The 22,256-nt window shown below is 51.8% G+C and overlaps 1 protein-coding gene across 1 annotated transcript in view; it reads right to left on the bottom strand.

Annotated features, from left to right (window-relative positions):
• IGFN1 (immunoglobulin-like and fibronectin type III domain containing 1) overlaps nucleotides 1-17,623 on the bottom strand; it is a 32,469-nt gene extending 14,846 nt beyond the window's left edge. The window contains exons 1-12 of the mRNA XM_021717113.1: nucleotides 17,549-17,623; nucleotides 16,574-16,625; nucleotides 15,650-15,769; nucleotides 14,356-14,495; nucleotides 13,335-13,434; nucleotides 11,889-11,933; nucleotides 11,614-11,659; nucleotides 10,971-11,145; nucleotides 9,913-10,026; nucleotides 8,004-8,172; nucleotides 6,536-6,808; nucleotides 420-5,792 (exon numbers count right to left, since the gene is read on the bottom strand). Of these exons, the coding sequence (XP_021572788.1) occupies nucleotides 420-5,792; nucleotides 6,536-6,808; nucleotides 8,004-8,172; nucleotides 9,913-10,026; nucleotides 10,971-11,145; nucleotides 11,614-11,659; nucleotides 11,889-11,933; nucleotides 13,335-13,434; nucleotides 14,356-14,495; nucleotides 15,650-15,769; nucleotides 16,574-16,625; nucleotides 17,549-17,623 (6,682 nt within the window). The remainder of the gene's footprint in view (nucleotides 1-419; nucleotides 5,793-6,535; nucleotides 6,809-8,003; nucleotides 8,173-9,912; nucleotides 10,027-10,970; nucleotides 11,146-11,613; nucleotides 11,660-11,888; nucleotides 11,934-13,334; nucleotides 13,435-14,355; nucleotides 14,496-15,649; nucleotides 15,770-16,573; nucleotides 16,626-17,548) is intronic.
• Nucleotides 17,624-22,256: the final 4,633 nt, after the last annotated feature.

The raw sequence follows: 22,256 nt of genomic DNA, 5'->3' as shown, positions 1-22,256 counted from the left end.
CTGGGCTTAGCTGGTACCAGCAAAGGCCAGCCTCTGATTTTTCTCAGCAGGACCTTAACGGTTCCCAATCTGAGGCATGAGGCAGATGAAGGGCACCTCCTTCTCCAGGTCACACGGGCAGGTCTGGTTACCAACAGAGACTTAGACCAACAACTCTGGTATTGTGGACCTAGACTTCAAGACCAGATACCCACGAGACCTTAGAACCTCACACAGGCTAGATCCCACCTGCACAAGGAGGAAGAGGTTGCTTCCTAAACGTAAAAATGGTTCCTGATAATGGGAGGCATTGGTAGGGGCAAATTCCCAGGGCTGGAACTGGGACCCACAGAATTGAGACAGACCAAAGCATCCCAGTGGCCAGGGAGCTCCCCCTTGGCCCTTGTTCTCTGGTGCCAGCTCGGCAGATAAATACATACCTTGGGCTTTGGAGAAACTGCCAGTGTCAGGTTTGTATCTGGATGTGGAACTCTGGGTGGCATCTCTCCCCTCGCCACAGACATCCAATCTGCCTTCTTCGACAACTCTCCTGCTGCCAAGATGACCAGGGGGCTCCTGGCTCCAGTCTTCACTCGGTATCTCCCCTAGACGCCCCCGGTTTGGCCCCCAACGCAGCTGCCTCTTGCCTCTGGCCTCATCTGCTCCCCCTCTCTTTGCTACTCCAACTTCAGCCCCTGACTGTGCGTGAGACCTGCTCCTGAGTGAACCAGGCTTCCTGTCTGACCTGTCAGACTCTTCCCCTCCCTGCCCCTCATGCTCCTTTAGGGCCCCAGGACCTTGGGCCATGCCATTCTCAGCCTCCAGGGACCCTTGCTCCTGGAGGGACCTCCTTCCTCCTATCTGTCCTGTGCCCGGCTGAGAGCTCAGGCCCTGCATTCCTCCTGATTGGTCTCCAGAGCCTTTTCTGCCAAAGAGACCATCTAAGCCACTCCAGGCTCCCTGAGGTCCTGACCCCCCAGATTTTGGGGTGAGGCCATTCTCCCACTCAGTGGAATTCCCCTTGCCCAGGACACCCGAGTCCTCTGTACCACCAGACTTGCCCCTTCCAGGTCCTGAACCTTTGTTATCCAGGGACCATCGGCCTTGGCATCCACCAGCTGCTTCCTGACCTGGTATGCTCCCCCTCCCCCTAGAAGCCCCTGGCCCTACATGGTTCCCACTGAAAGTGGCATCTTTCTCCTGCAGAGAACTGGAAGCCCTAGAGCCTGAGAGTTGGACCACAGCCCCTGTGCTGCCTTGGCCAAACCCCTGGTCTTCCCAGCCTGGGGCCCAAGTATCACTCACCTCTTGCCCATCAGCAGGCCCTGGCATTGGTTTGCCCCTCCCCCTGGGCACAGAGCTGCTGTCCAGAACCCAGCCTGCCTCTGCTGAGCTCCCTGACCCTGCTCCTAACCTTCTGCCTCCCAGCAGCAAGTTCTCACCTCCCTGAGGGGCCAGTCCCCCCTGGCCAGCAACTCTACCCTTGTCTGCTGTCCCTGGACCTACTTCCCAGGAGTCTTGTTCATGTCCAGACTCCAGAGCAGCCATCCCTGCCCAGGTCTCACCTTCCACTGTACCTCTGCCCTCAGGACACCCCAAAGCCCCCATTCTCCCTGCTTGTTCTGGAGATCTGCCCTTCCCTCTGGGAGCCCCTCTGTCCCTAGAAGACCTTGGAATCCCAGAACTATCCTGCCATTCTTCGACAACTGATTTTCCCTTGGCACCAACAGCCTCTAAGGCCTCAGGGATGAGGCCTCTAAGGCCTGAGGTTCCATTGCCCCCAAGACCATTGGTAGAGCCCTGTTCATCTGAAAGAGTCTGGGGTCCTCCCTGAGTCCCCAGCACCCCCGGGCCTCTGGGGCTGTCCCTGTGTGCGGTGCTGTCTACAGTGCCCAGCATCCCAGCTGTCCCTGCTCCCACCCCAGGACCTGCCCTATCCACAAGCCCCATTCCTCTGGCTGTCTCTGGGCCATCCTTGGAGCTTGTGTCACCCTCCAATGTGACCCAATATCCTGACCTGTGCCCCATGGCTTTGTGGCCTCTGGGTCCAGCCTCAGGTTCCACTACAGCCAGTGAACCTGGTACTCCATACCTTCCAGAACCTCCTCCATGGCCCATCAGGCCCTCTGGCCCCATTTTCCCAGATCCTCCTGAGCCTCCCCTATAATTGCCCTCACTCCCAGACCCCATTCCCCCAGCTCCCTGCAAGTCTTCCCTACAACCTGCCTCACCCCATAACAAAGTGCCCCCAGAATCTTCCAAACTACCCCCATAACCCGCCTCACTCCCTAATGGAATACTTCCCCCTAAACCATTCCTATCACCTGCCTCACTTTCTGATCCCATTTTCTCAGAGCCCCTTAAATCATCCCTATAATCGGCCCTGCTCCCTGTACCCCTGCCCTCAGGAGTCCTCAAATCTTTTCTATAACCTGCCTCATCTGCTGACCCAATTTCCCCAGAACCCCTTAAACCATTCCTATAGTCTTCTTTGCTCTCTGGACCACTTCCCTCATGCACCCCCCAATTTTTTCTGTAACCTGTCTCATCCACTGACCCCATTTCCCCAGAACCCCCAATGCCATTGCTACAGCCTGCCTTTTCTGCTAACCCCATTTCCCCAGAACTCCCTAAACCGTCTCTATAATCTACCCTGCTCCCTCCTACTTTATTAGGAGCCCCCGGATCTTTCCTATGTCTTGCCTTACCTGCTGACCCCATTTTCCCAGAGTCCGCTAAACTATCCTTGTAATCTATGTCCTTGTTTCGTGAACCCATTTTCTCAGAAACCCCCAAATCTTTCCAATAACCTGCCTCATCCACTGACCCCATTTTCCTTGAACCCTGAATGCCATTCCTACAATCTGTCTTGTCCAGTGACCCCATTTCCCCAGAGCCCCCTAAACCATCCCTATAATCTGCCTTGCTGCCTGAACCCATTTTCTCAGAAGTCCCCAAATCTTTCCAATAACCTGCCTCATCCACTAACTCTGTTTTCTTAGAATCCTGAGTACCATTCCTATATTCTGTCTTGTCCAGTGACCCCATTTCCCCAGAGCCCCCTAAACCATCTCTATAATCTGCCTTGCCTCCTAAACCCATTCCCTCAGGAGCCCCCAAATCTTTCCTATAGCCTGCCGCATCCAATCTCATTTCCCTAGAACACCCAACACCATTCCTGTAACCTGTCCCATCTGCTCCCATTCCATGGAGGCCCCCTGAGCCATCTCGAAAGCCTGCCTCACCTTCTGGCCCTGTACTCCTAGGCCCAAGGCCCCTTGGTCCTCCTTCATAAGCTGTTCTTCCCCCAGCGTCCTGAGGCTCTGAAAGTTCTGATCCATCCCCATAACCCAGCATATTGCCATTCCCACAAGCCCACTGGCTCTCAGAACCACCCCCAGTGGGAAGAGCTAGTGCCTCAGGGTGCCCAGTACTGTCCCAGTAACAAGTTCCAGCTCCAGAGGCCCTTGCATCAAGGCTTCTGATTCCAGCCCCATCACTCACTTTGTCCCCTGCCCTCAGAGAACCTGGCTCCATGGTTCCTGGACCCCCAGCACCATCTTCATAGCCTTGCTCTCCAAAGGCCCTCAGGACCCTAGAGGCTCTGAAGCCCCCATAATCTCCAGCCTGACCCCAAGGCCCTATTCTCCCAGAGCCCCCTGGTTCTGCTTCCACACGTCCCTCTCCAACAGTCTCCCTTGTTCCAGAGGCCTTGAGACCACCTCTACCCATAGACCCCACCATCCCAGGACTCCCTAGGCCACCATCTGAATGACACACTCCCCCAGGGCCCATGTCCCCCTGGCCTCTGCATGCATCCCAATTTCTGGTTTCATCCATGGGTGCTCCATCAGGGCCACTTGAGTCATTCTTGAGACTGGCAACTCTCCCAGCCCCCCTTCCTGCAGGACCATACTGATCTTTATTCCCAGACCACATTCCCTCAGGCACCCCTGAACCGTGCCTGGAAGCATACCCTTCCTCAGATTCTGTTCCCTCAGGTGTCCTAGAGGCAACTCTAAAACTAGTACCATGTACACACCCCATTTCTCCTGGCACCCCTGAACCATCACTAAAGTCAGTCCCATTTTCAGGACCTATTCCCCCAGGATATCCTAAGCTACCCCCATACCTAGATTCCATTCTCCCTGGACCTCCTAAGCCATCCTTATAGCCCAGCTCACCTCTGGGTCCTTTTACTCTGGAGCTCCCTGTCCCATTCCAGAGATCTGCTTTGGACCCTCTTGCCCGTGGACAACTTAATCCTTCTGTATCTTCTAGTGTCCCTCCAGCCCCCTCAGCACCCAGGCCTGAAGCCCGAATTAGCCTGTGGCTTCTGGCACCCACCCCCTGACCAGACTCTACCAGCCCAGTTGCCTGGGTACCACCCATACCCTCTTTCCCTCCACTGGACCCCACTACTCCTAGCCCTTGGTGACCCCCAGTTTTTCTGAGGGTGGACCATGTATCATCCCAAGGACCTGTGCTCTCAGACTCTGTGCTGCCAATATTTCCTGCTCCTCTCTGGCCTGCTGTCCAGTCCTGGGAAGACTGGAAGCTTCTAGAGCCATCCCCTGCCATGCCTAAGACCCTGGCTGTTTCTTGGTCCTCCCTGCTCCTAAGCTCCTGTGGGCTACCTTCCCAGTCCCTGGGGTCTCCTGGGCCTCCAGAGCCAGTTTTGTAGATCTTTCCTCCAACCACAGTCTCCCCTGGGCATAGACCATCTGCCTTCTGCAGCGAGTACTCGGCATTGGCCTTAGGACTCCCATCTCCCAGAGGGAGTTTTCTACCACCTGATACTGATGGTTCCTGGAAGTCCCTGCCTCCAGATGTCTGTCCTAGACAGTCCCCTGAGCCCCAGTAGCTCCTGGTTTCCCCAGAGTCAGCATCTCTACCACCCTGAGAACCCCAGGATTCAGGGTCCATGCCTGCTTTGGAGCTAGAACCTCTTTCTCCAGGAAACTCCAGGGTGCCAGGACCTCCTGCCCCATTGCTGTCTCCAGCTCCCCCCAGGCCAGTGCCACTACCCCATGCTACCCTTGCCACTCCTGTCCCTCTTTCCCTACCCAGACCATCCTCTCCCTCCATCTCATCTAGGCTATCACCCTGTAAAATCTTATCACCCTCCTTTCCTCCCGACCAGGACTCCACAGGGTCAGACTGGGATCCCCACAGGGCTCCATCTCCTATCCCAGGTCCCAGCTGAGCATCCCAGAGTTGTTCCTGGCCATGCCTAACCCATTGACTTCCATTGCCTTCTCTGTGCTCCTTTCTTTCCCCTCTGCTCCCTAATCCTCCAACCTGAGGGTGACTGAGCCCAGTCTCCCCATCTCCTGCTGTCCCCCAGTATCCATTCCCATCACTGTCTCTGCCATGATTTTGCTGTCGTATTCCCATGAGGCCTAACCCTGATTTTGGGCCCTCTCTCAGTAGATGGGGCCTGCCTGCAAGGCTTCCAGCCCAGCCTCCCTCTCTATGGCACTGATTTTCCCCAGCAGGAGTGACTTTGCCTTCTTCTGCTTCTAGAAAGCCCTTTCCCTCCTGCCCAGGGCTCCAGGCTGAGTCAGCTCTCCCTTTGTTCCCCATCGAGGAGTAGCCATGCCTGCCAAGGCCACCTCTGTCTGGGCTGGCCATGCACTGGAGTCCAGAAGCCAACCCAAGTCCCTTGAGGGAGCTCCCCATGGGACCTTGCTTTCTGGGTTTTCCTCCCTGGCTACTAATGCTCCCAGCATCTTCTGCTCCTGGGGTCTGGGCTCCTTGTGCCGGCAACTGGCAGTCAGCACTAGTGGTCTGAAGGCCTTTATCCCTTCCGGCTTCAGTGAGGTGTTATTCCCATGGAAGGTCAATGTCCCCAAAGATAGAAAAGAGAAAAGAGAAACTCATGTTAAATCTGGTCAAGCATCTGCCCGACCCTCAGCTTCCCCAGTAGAGAAGCAAACTGACCACCTGGAACACTGCCAGGGTGTTCCAGTGGATTGAATGGATATATTCATCACCACTTTCCCCAGTCCTGTACCCACAGGCCACACTGCTACGTGACTTATGAGGATTTTGGAGAAAATGCATAAGCCAAAAGTCTTTTCCCTATCAAACTGCCACAAGCAATTGTGTGGTTTTTAAAAGATCAACTCGCCCTACCCCCTGCCTTACACATGTTCAATTTACAGTTTCCTGAATCCAAATCTCAACCTCCAGCAGCGTTTAAGAGTGTTCTCTGGTCTGGCCCAGGGGCTTCTCATCCACACTGAACCTAGGCCACTGTCCCTAGGCTGCCCAGGACCCTGGGGCCATCTTGGGACCGCGCCCCAGAGTAATTCCAAGAGGCCCAACGGAGCAGGTGTAGTTGAGGATGGCAGGACTGGTGGGAAAGTTCTGCACTGCAGTGGATCGAGAATAGATCTGAAGAGTCTTCCTCATTCTCTCACAGCGAGAGAACCATTCCAAAGCAAAGGACTGACCAGAGGAAGCCCCATTGCCCAGGCCTTCCTTGTGCTTTCCCAGGCCTGAGTTCCTGCCTTGGTGGAGGCAGGGAAAGGCAGAGGTATGGACTACTCACCTTCAACCACCAGCCAGGCACTGGAGGTATGGAGTCCGGTGCCCAGAGAATATGGGCCCATGTCTGAGAAACGGGTCCCCTTCACCACCAGCCGGTGGGTCAGCCCATCAGGGGACACAAACACTTCATATTTGTCACTAGGATGGAGTGGCCGATGCCGGAAAAGCCAGGCAGCATTAGGGCAGGGGCTGGAGAGTGTACACTCGAAGACTGCATCACCTTTCTCCTCACAGCGGGCCTCAGTCAGCGGGACCACTACTCGTGGAGGGATGGCTGCCGCGGAAGCAGGAATGGGGTGTCAGCTTGATTGCATGACAAAGTGTGACCTGGTGTGGTGGGGCTAGGAGTTTAGAAATCTAGGTTCAGAGCAGCTCAGCCACAAATTCTCTGTGTCATCTGGGATAGGTCACTTCCTTACACTACGTGTCAGTTCCCCCCACATAAAACAAGAGGTTATAATTAGGTTGTGATTATAAGCTAGTTTTAGTTTGGGAATTCTATAATTCTAAACCCAAGAGTTATATTGGGGGGCAACGTGGGCACATGAAGGAAACCAATACGCTGAGGGCCAGTGCTTTACACAGATATCTCATCTTATTAATCCATATGACCACTTCTGAGGTAGGTGTTATTAATTCCTTTTTAACAGATACGGAAACTGAAGCTTAAAAAGTTAAATGACTTATCCCAGTCTTACACAGCTAAGAAACACCAGGATTCACACCCAGGTCCAGCTGACTCCCACACTCATGCTTTTTTTCCTACACCAAGTTATTTTTAGGCTTGTCAAAGCCCCTTCCGAGCATCCCAAGCCTGCTGGGACACATTGTCCCCTTCCCTCTTCCTCAACCTCAATTCAGATACGACATATCTGTCTAAGGCTCCCTTTTCCCAGGCCTCTCTTTATCCTTCCAAGTACTCCTTTGAGTGTCTAGTGCTCTGGGGGTGACGTGAATACAGGTGTTCGTGGGTACGGGATAGAGTTTGATGAGGGAGGGAGGGCAGTTCCCAGACGGGGAGGGTGCACAGGAAGCAGGGAAGAAAAACATCAGTACAGAGCATAGGTGTGTCTAACCCGGATGGAGATTCTTGGTGGGGAGTTGTGGGACGTGAGGACATGCATCAGAAAGGAGTGAGGTTGTGGCTAGAGGCTGTGTGATTTGTTTGCATCCGATCTGAAAATAATCGGTTGATGCAGAAGGTCTGTGAGCAGGGGCGTGACATGTATGTTCTACGTCTGTGACTGTAACTCAGTAGAGCCCAACTCAGAACTAAGAAAAGACAGAACTTGGACCAAGACTCTTGGAAAACAGAGCATCATCATTTAGCCATCTGGGTTTGCATCCCTCTCCCAATTGTCTTGGCAGTGGCGGCCGTGTCACATTTACCTCTCCACACATTGTACTGACACGGACCCCACTTCTAACAGATCTCCTCCATTCAGACTTCTGCGGTGAAGACCACTCACCACTGGCCTCTAATTCTGTGGAGAAGACCATAGCATCCTCCACCTTGACCTGGTAAATGCCGGCGTCCTCAGGCTGCAGGTCCTGGATCTGGAACTGGTAGCGCTTTCCCAGCCGGCGCAGACAGTGCTTGGTGTAGTTGTCGAAGCCGTAGGGGATCATCTCACCATCCTGAGGCCAGAAAAGGAAGAGCTGGAGGTTCAGGGTCTCAGTGGGTCCCCCACACTTCCTGCCCCATGGCTACAACCAGCAGTTTTCTCCCACTGGCCCACCATTGGACAACATGTTCCTGGAACCACAAAGGGGTGGAGTGTGGGTGAAGAGCAGGGCCCGGAGGATGTGGGAACAGGGATTATGAGGTGGATAGGAAAACCTGCTCTAGGAATGTCCATGACTCTTAGCATGGAGTCAAGATTCTGCAAGTGTTGTGCAAAGAGGCGTCTGAGATTGCTGGGATTTCAGCTCAGGCCATAAGTAGAGTCCTACTACGCAAGATTGGGGGCGGTGCGGGGGAGGCCCAGGGGTCCCAGCTCATTGATTCACCAAGAGGAACTTTCACAGAATACCATAAGATTTCTTCCTTTTTCTTTTTTTTTTTTTTTGGAGTTGGGATCTCACTCTGGAGTGCAGTGGCATAATCACAGCTCACCGCAGCTTCTACTTCCTGGGCTCAGGCAATCCTTCCGCCTCAGTCTCTCGAGTAGCTTGGACTACAGGTGTGTACCACTATGCCTCGCTAATTTTTTTGATATTTTGTAGAGAGGAGGTCTTGCTATGTTGCCTAGACTGGTCTCAGGCCCCTGGGCTCAAGCAATCCTCCCATCTCGGCCTCCCAAAGTGCTGGGATTACAGGCATGATCCACCATGCCTGGCCCTATCAGATATCTTTAAGGTTCTACAAAACCCAGTAATCTATTCATACACACATGCTTAACTAAGCCCTAGGTAGATCTGCTACTTGCTGAATATTAACAATAGCTAACACTCAGTGCCAAGTATACTGTTTTAGGTACTTGGGACATATCAATGAATAAAACAGACAAAGATTCCTGCCCTCAGGGGTTGAAATTCTATGAGGGAGATGGATATAATTTATGGTAAAAAAAAAAAAAAAAATAGAACGGAGGGGACAAAAGAGGGAGAGGAGAGTTCAGTGTTCAGAAATGCCAGGATGGGACTGGGGGAGCAAAGTGGAATCGCGCAGGGTGGTCAGGGGATGTCTCTTTGCCATGAGAGGTTTAGCTCTGTGGATATCAGGGAAGAGCTTGCCAGGCTCAGGGAACAGGTGGAGCAGTGGAACAGGGTGGCAGGAACAGAGTGGCATGGGAAAAAGTAGAAGAAGCAAGCAGAGACGTGAGGGAGGGACAAAGTATACACTATTTCCCTTAGCGTTGCATTATGCCATGAGACAGGCCTATATTTATCTCCACTTCACAAATGAGGAAACGGAGGCATGGAAAAAATAAGTACCATGTCTGAGGTCACACAGCTTGTAAGTGACAAAGCCAGGATGTATTTGGCTACAGAATAGTGGTAGGTTTTACTGCTCTCCCCACCCTCAGTATGCGCCCCTGCCCCAGCCTGGTTGGCAGGTAATTACTCACAGAGCCCATGAAGGGATGTGTCTATCTCCAGAGAGAGAACCCATATGGAGGGGGGGTTCACTTTCTCAGAATACCCTTTTTACTCCTGTGCTCTGGCATTAGACACAGTTCACAGTCACAGGCCCAGATGGAGAGCCTGGCTACTCAATGTGAGGTAAGAGGGCTCTGGTGACCCAACTGCAACCAGGAACTCTACAGGATCAGGGGCTCGCCACGTGTATGCTCTGGTTGTTCCCACAAGGGGACCTCCTCCAGGACCTGCAGCACCCCTGCTGGATCCCCCTCTCCATGGCCCCTCCAGCCTCACCTTATACAAGTAAATCTTGCTCTCAGAACTCTTGAGATCCAGCTCCAGGTCAAACGTGGCGACCCCTTCCTTGGTGACCCTGACATGTCTCAAGTTGGCGATGGCGTTGACATACTAAACGACAGACAAACCAACCAGGGAAACGCTTGGAGCTCTCTCTTCAGGGCACTCCAAACCCTTCTAGACCCTCGTACTTCCCAGGCCCACACCGTTCCTTGGAGCATGCAGTGGCCCATTTCACAAGTAGTAAGAGGTAAGCCCTGAGGGGAAGGAAATTCTCCAAGAGGAGAGGTTAGGGCAGGAGTATAACCAAGAAAGGACCCCGATATCCAGGTGCTCCCAGAACATGGTACAGCCTTTCCATTCGTCTATTCTTCCATCTAATAAACATTAGTGAGTATCTACTGAGTGCAAATCTCTATGCTGGGTCGTGTGTCAAAGCAGGCGAGAAAGTTGGGAACAAAGAAAACTGAGGTCTTGGTGGGAAGTTTGAGGAACCACCTTCAAGCGAACGACACACTATTTCCAGGATAATGAAAACTAGTTTTTCATTTCCAGAAGAAAACTTAGACTTATGCTCTAAATAAATTAGATATAGGAAATAAGTTCTTGTGCAATTGATACGACTCTGGGATCAGAGTGCTAATGGGAACCATGCAAGTCCCTTCCCTGGAAGCCTTGAGAAATAAGATGGGTACCCCACATCCAGTGATGATGACAATGGCTGACACTCAGATACTAGGCCAAGTGCTTTAAGTACATTCTCTCATCCATCCTCCCACTAACCCTATGAGGTACTATGACTCCTGTTATATAGATGAGAAAATCAAGACACAGAGGCTCTAGCTTCTCCAAAGCCCCAGAATTTACTAAGTATCAGAACCAGGTTTCAAAGCCAAGGCACCAACCCGGAAGCCAAGTCCTTAGCTTCAGACTCCCCTGGGAGCTAGATGGAGACAGGCCCCTCAACCATGCATGGTTTCTCAAGATCTGTCTCAAAGCGCAACCTCAGGTGTGAGGCACCCGTGATCTAGGTGTGTGGGGCTGGGTGAAGGTACCTGTGCCATCTTGTCCTCCTGCTCCTTCTTCAACTCCTGCAGCTTGCGCAGCATGCCCCGGTAGTCGACGATGCCATACTTCATGCAGATCTGCTCGTAGTCCTTCCGGTCTGCCGTCATCAGCAGTTGCCATACCTGTTCCAGGTCCATCTTTTTCTCTGGGGCTGGCGGGGCCCTGAGGAGCAGGGCTGGCAGGTCAGAGGTCAGAGGCGATCCAGGTGTTGGCCACCTGGCTCTGAGGCCCTGGGGGGCCTTGGGAAGTTGTCCTATTTGCACTTGAAGAAACAGACACAGAGGCTGGACTCTCTGGGACTGACCACTGTCAGGACTGGAAGGACCCAGAGGTGGGCAAGTGAGCCTCATCCCACAGCTCCATCTTTTTTACATCACTGTTTTGGAGGATCATCCCATTTTGCATTTTTCTGGCCAGGACCCAGAAAGGAGAGATGATTAACTCAAAGATACAGAGCTTTGAGGTGGCAGTGCTGGATCCAGAACCCCCAGTTCAGTGCTCTTCCCATCCTCCCATCTGCTCCTGGCAGCCTAGCTCCCTGCTGTGTTGGGTGGGGATGGGGGCCGAGCCCAGCTTATGGGGGGTACCATGGGAGCCTCTAAAATATCCTACAGATAGGCTTAGACCCACCTCTTTTTCAGCAGCTTCCGGAAGTCCATCAGCTCCTTCCTAAGGTCTGGAAAAGGAAAGGAATGAGACTCCAGCCCCCAGCGGGATACCTGAGGCCGCTACAGAACTTTCCTTGTGGCCCATGTTGACAACCAAGCTTTTGAAAGGCAATCTCCTGCAGACTGGCAATGACCTACAAGGTGTGCAATGGGGCTTGACCAGGTGGGGAACACCAGGCAAGGAGTAGCTTATCCCCCCCCAAAGACCCCAAGGAGATTTCTGACAGATCCACCTACCCTCCTGGGGTTCCTTGTGCCTCTTTCGGTTCTTTCGAAAGCCAACTGGATCATCCAGGAAGGAGAGGAAGGAGTTGATGTGAACGGGCAGGGAGAGAGACAAGACACATTGATGGTTTTCCTGATAAACCACTAAGTCCTGGAGCCCTGGCCTTCCCACTGTCCTCTAAGGCATGGAGTATCCCAGTAAGAGGGATGGAGCAGGGTGGACGCCCTACCCATTATAAGCTTTGATACTCTAGAGCCTTACCATGACTGAGGGGAAACAACACGAGCATGATCTCATGCAGGGGAGACCCAGTCATTTGTCCACAGGAGTCAGGGAGGTGGCATAAATGAGTGAACACTGGTAACCACAACAAACCAAAGAGCACCTAAAGGAATAGCTGCTCTTTTGCTCCTCCTGGGAGGTGCCATTTCAAGGTGTAGACCCAATATTGCCAAGTATGTCAGGTACTGATGGGCTAATCCTGCAGTCATTCATAATCCTCTTCTTCATCACCTACTTCTACTTAGAGAGACTGAAAAAGCTAACCAATTGCCTTCCTGCTTCCCTTGCACCTAGTGGCCATGTGCCGTGGTTCTGACCAGTGAGCTCCATGGGGTTTCTGAGGAAGTTTTTGCGTCCTCAATAAGAGGAGCAGATGAACCTGGGCTACCTCTTCCACCTTCTTCCTGTCTTGAACATGAATTAAGTTTGCATCTGCCAATCCCAACTCATGACCGTGTGGTGATAAACCAACATGCTAAGGATGGAAGAGTAGTGTGACACAAAGAACCCAGCTCTCCAATGGCAGCCCTGAGCTGTGGGTTGAGCCCTGGGTGCCACTCTCAGAATTCTTATTTGTGAAGTAGTTAAATATCTCTAATCCTTGGGCAACTCTTAGTAGGGTATTCCGTTACTTGTAGGCAAACCAACTGTAAGCTACCTCTCAAGAGATAGCTACCTCTTAATTATTATAAGTTGACAATTTTTAAAATTTCAAGCATCATGCAAACCAAGCAAAATATGTCTGAGAGAGGATTTGACCCTTGTGTTACCTATTTGTCACCTCTCATGTAGACTTGCACAAAATATCCTTTGCAAAGTGGAGAAACAAGCCCAGTAAGGAAAATAAAACTCATTGAATGAGTGAGCAGAAGATCTACGACTAGAAACCAACTTCTAGGTCCTGACCTCATTTCACTGGGCCAGGAGAGTATCCCTCAGAGCATCTGCAACAGGACATCTGTCAAGGGTGTGCCCTTTTAATCATATGCAAATTTAGCATGTACATGGGTAAAGCCAAGGACCCCAGCACAAGGTAGCCCAGCAGAAGCACCAGCCTCGATAGACTTCCCTCCCTCCCCCATACCAGTTGTGTGGCCTCTGAGTCCTCTGCGGTCTCTCTGAGGAGAAGGCAGATGCCCTGTACACTCAAAAGACAGGCTCAGGGAGAAGCCCACCTTCGATAACGGTGAGTCTCACTGAGCACGCAGCCTCTCCATACATGTTCACCGCTGTACAGTGGTACAGGTCTGTGTCTTCGCCTGTCAGTTTGTTGATCTGCAGAGAGGTCAAGGGCAGGGGAACAGAGCTAGCACGTCCCCTTCCTTCATTTGCCAGACATGACTATGTGTTGGGGCCATAAAGTGAGTTAGACACCACCCTTGTTCTCATGGAACTCACAGTCTATCAGGAAAGACCAATCCCAAAACAAAAATCCAGATCAGGACACAGGATGGGCATGACATCTCTTTGCCATCAGCAGCAATGTGATGTGGTAGAAAGGGCTTACTTTGGGGGGGGGCTAGATGGGTTCTGGGACTGAAAACTGTCTCTGTCATGCACTGCTATCTGTGGGAACATGGGCAAGTTTCCTAACCTCTCTAAACCTTCGTTTCTTCACTTGTAAGATGTGGATAATGATACCTCAAAAAAGTAATGACTGGTTAGGACTAAATCATATAATCTATATTGAATGTTTAACCCAGGGCCTGGCACATAGTAGGTATTCATGGTTGGTATCTATAATATTGCTAATATTAAGCAAGATTGAGTACTCACTATAGGCCAGGCACTTGATAGACACTTTATGTAAACCTTTATCCCGCCTAACAACTCCTTAAAGTAAGTGCTATTATTACCCCATTTTACTGATGAGAAAACAAAGGTAGAAAGAGAAAAGTGGCTTTCCAAAGCCAAGGTGGTGGGCCTGGATTGTAACCCATGCCATCCGATTCCAGAGCTTGAACTCTTAAGCTTCAGTCTACACCACCTCCCAGGTTCTCAGCAGAGGTATTTACGAGCCTGCCAGATCCACTTTTGGCACAGGCAACCATGAACCATGGGATGGAGTTGAACGGACTCAACTTCAACTGGGAGTATTCCTTACTCCTCCGGGGGATGGGAGGCTGCTAAAGATACCTTTAAGGGGATGGAAAGAGATGGGTAGACCCTGGTCAGGGGAAGAACTATGGCTCCTACCTGCAGCACGTGCTCCTTGCTGCCAGGGGCAGAGGAGATTTGGTACTTGCTGGAGTTACCGAGGTCACCTTTGGTGCTGTGCCAACACACCTCGGGCCTGGGCTCCCCGCTGACCACAGCTCGAAAGATGGCATTTTTCCCTGCGGCAGGAAGAGACAGGTGGGAAAACTGACAAGTTTGGGAATGATGACTGTATACTTTATTGAGATTCTAATTTGTGTCATCTTCCCTGCTCCAGATATTTCTACCACCTATTCCAAGAAGAGTGCCAGGCCTTGGTGCCCTTGACTCAGGACTCTTAGAATGCCAGGTGGAAAGCAGCAGATTCCAGGCACCCAGGAGAGTTACCAAATGCTTTTGTGTTGCAGGAGCCTGGGCTGTCCCTGGTGAAAATGGGAAGCAGACAGGGCTTGGGTAGGAGAGGAGCACTTCTTTGAGAGTGGGTGGGCAAGGAATCTGAAGAACTCTCCCAAGACTGGAAAGGGCATGAGATTTTGTGGGTTCCATTTCTACTCTCCAGAGGGAGGAAGAATGACAACCTTGGAAAGGAATTGATGTTTGGTCCCCAGAGGAGCTTGTCCTGAAGCACAGGTTCCAGCCTCAGAAGAGACCCCAAGCTTCATACTTGCCATGGAATCCTAGGAACTGCCCACCCTCAAGGAACACCTCAGCCTCTCACCAGGAATATCTCAGTAGAGAGAAATTATAGACACAAAACCCAATTTCTCATGACCTTGCTGTATATTTAGAAAAATAAAGCACCCTTATTTTTCTTATGCCAGAAAGTTGTGAATTAAAATTTATTGCAAGGACCTGTGTTAGGTAAAGAACCCAAATTCTCACCCCTCTCCCAGCAAGCCTTTGTTCCCACCACCTCCTTGGGCACTTTCCTCAGACCTTTTAGAATAGCCTTCCTTAGACAGCCTGTGAGCCACCGGGGGTGCAGCTGCCATGGCAAGTGCTGAAAGGGGTCAAAATGAACCCCGTTTAACAGTGCCTCTCTGTAGCAGTGACTTTGAGGAGAGGGGAGACAGGGACTGGGATATGCCACAACCTCTCCCCGCTTCCACACTTGGCCCCTAAATAGTTCTCACATCCGCATAGTGTGGTGTCTGGTCATTCTCTTCACTCATTCATCTCCCTAGGCTCCAGGTATAGGAGGAAGATGTGACATGACCTGGTGATGGATGTAGGGCCCGGATGCCCAGGAAGGTGGGTGCCCCAACTCCCTCCCCAGGGAGATGGGGGAGCAGGAATCTTGCCTCCCCTCTGCAGATCCCCACCAGGGCCTCACCCTCTGGCAGAGCCAAGGTGACTGGCTTCTGCTCAAAGTCCGGCGTGCTACAACCTTCAGGGATCTCCTCCACCAGCTGCCAGATGCTCACCCCAGGGATGGAGGACTTCAGGAGCTTCCCTGGAGAAGGCAGGAGAGAGGGTGATGGGTCTGCCCCTTTCTCCCTCATGGGGGCCCTTCAGCAGAATGGGTCCCACTCACCCAAGGAGCAAGAACCCCCTTCTTTCTCTTACTGTTAGGGCAGGATTCTTTGTCCTACCTCCTGCCTGTGAATGGTGCTTCTTAATATTCAAGTGGAACTCTGGTACTGGCCTTCCAACAGTGTGAATGGAGCCCTTAGGAAGTGGGCAGTGGGTATACTGGGAAGATCCTGAGCATGTCCCCAGGAAAAAGCTGGGGGAGGGTAGAAAAGTGCTCCTCCTCAAGAAGCAGGAGCCATGGGGGGAGGGGTTCTGCACCCCTTACTCAGAAAAACCCAAGTCAAAACCCAAAGCCAAACGACAAAAAACAAAAACAAAAAAACAGATTAGGCAACATAGCAAGACTTAGTCTCTACAAAAAAATTAAAATAAACTAGCTTGGGGTGGTGGTGTGCTCCTGTAGCTCCAGCTACTTGGAAGGCTGAGGTGGAAGGATCACCTGAGCCCAGCAGGTCGAGGCTGCAGTGGCAGTGAGTGTGCCCCTGCACTCCAGTCTGGGTGGCAGAGTGAGACTCCAACTCAAACAAAAAAAAGAAAGAGAGAGGGAGGGGAGGGAGGGAGAGAGGGAGGGAGAGAGAGAGAGGGAGAGGGAGAGGGGAAGAGAGAGAGAGAGAGAGAGAGAGCGAGAGAGCAGTGAGTTCCCCAAATCCCTGACCCCTACCCCTTCTCTGGTAAGAAAAGTCAATGAAGGGCTGGAGAAAGGAGGAGAGGTTAGTTGTCTCACCTGCCATAGTTTTGCCTCCTTTTGGGCTCCTCTGAGGGTGGGCCTCGACCTCCTGAGAATAGAGGATAGGATTGCTTATGAGAGGTCCAAGCTGGTCTCGTCTCAGCCCTCCCCACCATCAGTGCATCAGCCAATACCTGGGTTGGAGCTAGAAAAAGCTGCTGTCCCCAAGAGCTTGACTAACTCCACTAACGGCACTGATTGGTTTCCTGCAACTGTCCAGCAAAACCAATTGCCCAGAGACCAGGGAGAAGGTGGGATGCTACCCAACTGGTACCTTTCCTAGGGGCTGAGCCTGCACACTGTGTTGGTGGCCTGGTCTCCTGGTGGAACCCAGGTTTGATGACCACTCAGAGGGTGAGTCACAGCCCTCCCAAACTTGAAGAAGTCAAACTCATTCTGGAGCCTTCCAGCTGTGCCCCCTTGACTTTGGAATGTGAATTCTCTAGGGACATTCTCAGCCTCTTGGCTACTGTCCTAAATCTGAGATTTTCTGGCAGGACCCCACAACCCTCTATCTCCCACATTCTGCCAATCTGGAATCCTTCAGATCACAAGATCTGCAGGGGAGAGTCCTTGACTTAGCTGCTCTTAAGCTCTTCTCAGCCCAGGTCAATGGGTTCCCCATAAATCCATCTGCTCCCCTCTGAAGCCAGTGAATTATAGTGTCAGGTGAACCGGAGTGTTTTCTAGTCTCTCCCCATCTCCTCCCGAGCGCCTGTCAATTGCATCCATCTGTTATGGCCAAGGGAGAGGGAGTGGGCTGACTCTGGGTTGGAATGAGAGCCATAAATTTGGGGGGGTTCTTAAAGGAATTCTCCAGCAATCCTATCCCCTGTGTGGTTGGCCCATGGCCAAGTGGTTCCATTTGGGGGACTCCATTTCTTGCCCAAAGAGCACTGTCGTTAATATAGAATCACACATGACAGAGCAAATGCCTCTCTCCAACTGAGACTCTTCCATTTCGTAACTGACCACCCACTGGCACTTCTGGCCCCCGGCATCCCCTCTACAGTCCAACCGCTTTTCCCTAGTGCGCTGGAATGCCATGGTGCGCCAACTGCGTTCTGCAGCGGTCACAGGCACTACGCCGAAGAGTCACGCGGGAGGCTGGAAAGGGAGGGTAGCCACCAATGGAGGAGGACCCAGTTGGTCATGGCTGGGGGATGGGCTGCAGGGGACTCTAACCCACCCATTCCCCAGGGCAGTCTCCTGGTAGAGGCAAGCACATTGGCACCTGTCAGTGACCCCCAGGTGTGAGTAATTTGATTCAACACAGCCATCTTAGTCATCATTCCCATCTTCATCCTCATCCTCACCACCAGCAGCTATCAGTCAGACATGAATTTCAAGCCATTCACCCTCTAGACCTCCATCATCTTCAGGAATAAGCCAGATTTGTTACAAGGGCAATAATCAAAGGCTGGCTGGAGACTAGAGGGCTATGTTCTCAATCAGCGGGACGGAGAAGGAGAGGAATTCTGTCCTCCACAGCTCATTCCCACATTTGAGAAGAATCTCAGTTCTTCCCAGCACCACACAGCAGCTTGTGTTTTCCCAACTTCAGTTGTCCCAATAAGACTGTCATCCCTGGACCCCAGGGCAGTATCTCCCTGACCTCTCTCCAGGATCACCCTTGGTCCCACCCACTGTTTCATCTTGTGGATCCAAGTCCTTGCTTTCTTCAACTTCTCAGCAGGTAGAAACTAATGCAGGGCCAGGCTCGGTGGCTCAACCTGTAAACCCAGCACTTTGCAAGGCTGAGGCGAGTGGATTGCCTGACCCCGCGGGTTCGAGAACAGCCCGGGCAACTTGGTGAGACCTCATCTCTACAACAACAACAAAAAAAAAATAGCTGGGCATGGTAGTGCGTGCTTGTAGTTCTGGCTACTTGGAAGGTTGTGGTGGACGGATTGCAGGAGCCCAGCAGGTTGATGCTGGGGTGGCCATGAGCATGCCACCGTACTCCAGCCTGGGCGACAGAGTGAGACTCCAATTCAAAACAAATAAATAAATAAACTGAGGCAGGAAGAGTTCCAATGGAGTTTCCCTCAACTGCTTTGACCATGTTATTAATCAAGATATATCAAGCCCCAGCCCTGAGGTCCTTATTCTAGACTGCTAGTGATATTTTTAATCTGGTTACCATATCACACTACTAAGTCAAGCAGCGCCCAGAAAACCAGACCCAGGAAGATTACCCAGACAAGACTCACTGAAATTCTCTCCTCCAAATATCCTGATGTCATCTAGAGGGGACAGAGATGCACCTAAACATGTGATCAGCCAGTTCGGGAACATTCCCTGGGCTACTTTCGTGCTCACTGCCTGCCCCTTCCTCAGCAGAAAAGCTAGAGAGCAACCCAGTGTCTCCATCTTGTCCCTACCCTGGCCCAGGTGGGCAGCCAGATGTGCAGCACCCACTTACCTGGGTGCACGGCCAGCTTCTACCTCTTGTCTGTTCCCTCCTCCCAGTTTCCAGCTGCTGCTTGCTGGAGGCTCTGGGTCGACTGGCGGTGAACAGGGAGGGCTGGAGCAGGTGTCGGTTGCTACACACGCCTCAGCTCCCTCTGCCCCTCCCACTCACACCGCCTCCCTCCTCCTCCAGTCCAGGCTTGGCAGGGTAGGGTCCCCAGGGATAACATCGAGACTCAGAGGAGGACAGAGATGGAAGGGTCCTGTGACATCAGCCCATCCAACTCCTCACTTTGCAGAGCTTTACGCTCTTAACCAGACCGGCTCAGTGTAAGTTTGCTCCACAGTGCCTCATTTATATGAACCCTTTTAGCAAGGATGCTTTCATCATTCAAAGCCTTAGACTTTCGACTAAGCTGGTCCCTTGGGACCTTTGACACCATAAATCACACAGATACATAAAGCCACTGCTCTCTTGGGAATCACGCCTCAAAGTGGTACCAAACAGGCAACAAACTTTGGGAGCTTGTCACAGACCCAGACTCCACTGAGAATGGCAAGGAAAAGGGAGACCCTGGGAATTGTATACCCAGGAGGCCTTCTGGAGAAGGTGAGCCTGCCCAGGAGCTTTTTAAGTGAGAGAATGGGTGACCTGAGCAGCTGGGTTGGGGACTGAAGTTGGCAGGACAGATGGCTGGGTTTTTGAGGATATGCAGATCAAAAGTGGAAATTGGAAATAAGATCATAGGTAACAGATTTTCTTAGGAAGAGTGGAGGGCAAGTGAGGAACAGAAGATGAGGCTGCCTGGTCTGCTTTGAAAGAGCCACCTACTCTCTCCTTAAGGACAGAGAAGTGGTTTGTTGCCACCAGTTAGCAAGGCTTGATCAAAAACTTTGGTCAACTAGAAGGAACACACTGCTAATGTTTCCTTCCAGGGGAGGACACTTAATATTTGCATGAACTCTTTAGCACTTAGCTAATTCTACAAGAGTTACCGCTGCATGTTCTCTGAGCAGGGCGGTGTTTGACTTCTGAAGCTCAAGTGTGTGTGTGTGTGTGTGTGTGTGTGCGCGCGCGCGCGCACGCGCACGTGTGCACACACGCGTCTGTATACACAAGTGCATTAGTGTGTCTTCCCTGTGTGTTTCTGAGTGTCGGTGGCTGGTATTTGATATATTCAACAAATATGTATGGAACACCTACCCACTCTGTGTTGGGCCCTGACTCTGCTACTGTGTGAAGCCCTAGGAATACAAAGGTAAGCTAATGACAGAACCCTTCCCTCATGAAGCTTACAGTCTAATGGGGCAGACAGATGTCAACTCTCCTACAAAGTGGTACAGGCTTTGAAGGAGACCATGGAGAGTCAGGGGAGCCAGAGCTTGGAGAGCAAGGGAAAGAGTGGCTGAGGTGAGTCTGGACAATTGGGCTTTGGAGGCCATTGAAGGGTTTTGATCTCTATAATAAGTGCTATTTGAGGTTTGTTTAAACTGGAAGGGTAGCCAGGCTTGGTGGCTCAGCCTGTAATCCTGCGCCTTTGGGAGACTGAGGTGAGTGGATTGCCTGAGCCCGCGGGTTCGAGACCCACCTGGGCCGCAAGACCTCATCTCTACAGTAAATCAAAAAATCAGCCAGGCGTGGTAGTGCATGCCTGTAATTCCAGCTACTTGAAAGGCTGAGGTAGAAGGATCGCAGGAGCCCAGCAGGGCGAGGCTGCGGTGGCCGGGAGCCGCCACTGCACTCCAGTCTGGGCAACAGAGTGAGACTCCAACTCAAAAATAAATAAATAAATTAAAAAAAAATAAATAAATAAACTGGAAGAGTGACAGGATCCAATTTGTGTTTTAAAAAAAAACCCATTCTGGCTGCAGAGAGAAGTCAGAGGAAGGAGGACGTGAGAGGCAGAAAAGTATAACTCCCAGGAGGGCAATCCAACAGCCAAGGTGCTCTTTCTCATGGCTGGGTCCTGGGCTCCAGCAGCCTCCTGAGCCATGATGCTACATCATCTCAGGAGAGAAAGGAGGATGCTGTGAATAGGGCCCAATACGAAGACTTCAGCATTTCGGTGCCTCTATTGCCCCCCCCACCGCCCCAGCTGGCTAGTGGGCCCTTCCCTGAGGACTAGGGATGGCCAACAGATTCATGAGTCAGGGAGTCCACTACTACCTGGCCTCCATTCCCCATGTTTAAAGAGCAACCCACATGAGGGGTGCCTCTCCTCTCTGCGCTGTATTATACTCGATCCCTCTCCTTGCAGTAAGATGGAAATTTCAGTATTCCAACAGACTGAGGTGGGTCACGTGGCATTTACCGCCATCCCCCTTTGTCCTCTATCAAATGTAGTGTCCAATAATATTTAGCTGTGTCAGCTGGGCTCAGTGGCTCAGCCTGTAATCCCGCGCCTTTGGGAGGCTGAGGTGAGTGGATTGCCCGAGCCCACGGGTTTGAGACCCGCCTAGGCAGGCAAGACCTCATCTCTACAATAAAATAAAAAAATTAGCCGGGCGTGGTAGCGCGCACCTGTAATTCCGGCTACTCGGAAGGCTGAGGCGAAAGGATCGCCGGAGCCCAGCAGGTCGAGGCTGCGGTGGCCGGGAGCGGCCACTGCACTCCAGTCTGGGCGACAGAGTGAGACTCCCACTCAAAAAAAAAAAAAAATTTAGCTGTGTCTGTATGTTCAGCCATCCACCACTTCCTGTGGCATAATCTTATTATACTCTTGTTAGACTTTTTCTTTGGAAGATAAAGAAACCAGACCTTATCTTCATTGATTAGGGGAATATTCATGGCAAAAGAACTCTGGACAGTGAATTTGTGTGTATTATTATTCTTCCTAGTGCCTTATAGAAAGGACTCAGAGAGGGGTAGGGAAATGGTCCCAACTAATTAATGTTCTCCTGTTCCCACAAGAGCAAAATGCATTATATGGCCAGTACTAAGAGCCTCAGGACTCATAAAGATCTCCCTCTCAGGGTTCTCTTGCTCCCCATGACAGGGATTGGATGAGATGATCTCTGAGATACTGGCCAGCTTCAAAATTCTACAGTCATATGACTTGCTGAAGGGGTAAGGCCTGTGACTCAGGAGAGTCTGAATTCATTTACAGGCTACCATTGCCTATGTGTCGTGGTGTAAAACTGGTTCTGCCCCAGCTATCCATGAAACAGTGTCCTCCCTCTCCCCCACCGAGGTCTAGGGAGATGGGCTGGGAGATCAAGGTTCTAGTCCAAGACATCTGCGCGCGCGCGCGCGCGCGCGCGCACACAC

The sequence above is a fragment of the Carlito syrichta genome, unplaced genomic scaffold (genome assembly GCF_000164805.1).
Source record: "Carlito syrichta isolate Samal-C Ts95f unplaced genomic scaffold, Tarsius_syrichta-2.0.1 Scaffold309294, whole genome shotgun sequence".
NCBI lineage: Eukaryota > Metazoa > Chordata > Mammalia > Primates > Tarsiidae > Carlito > Carlito syrichta.
This window is presented reverse-complemented; position numbering and strand designations above follow the sequence as displayed.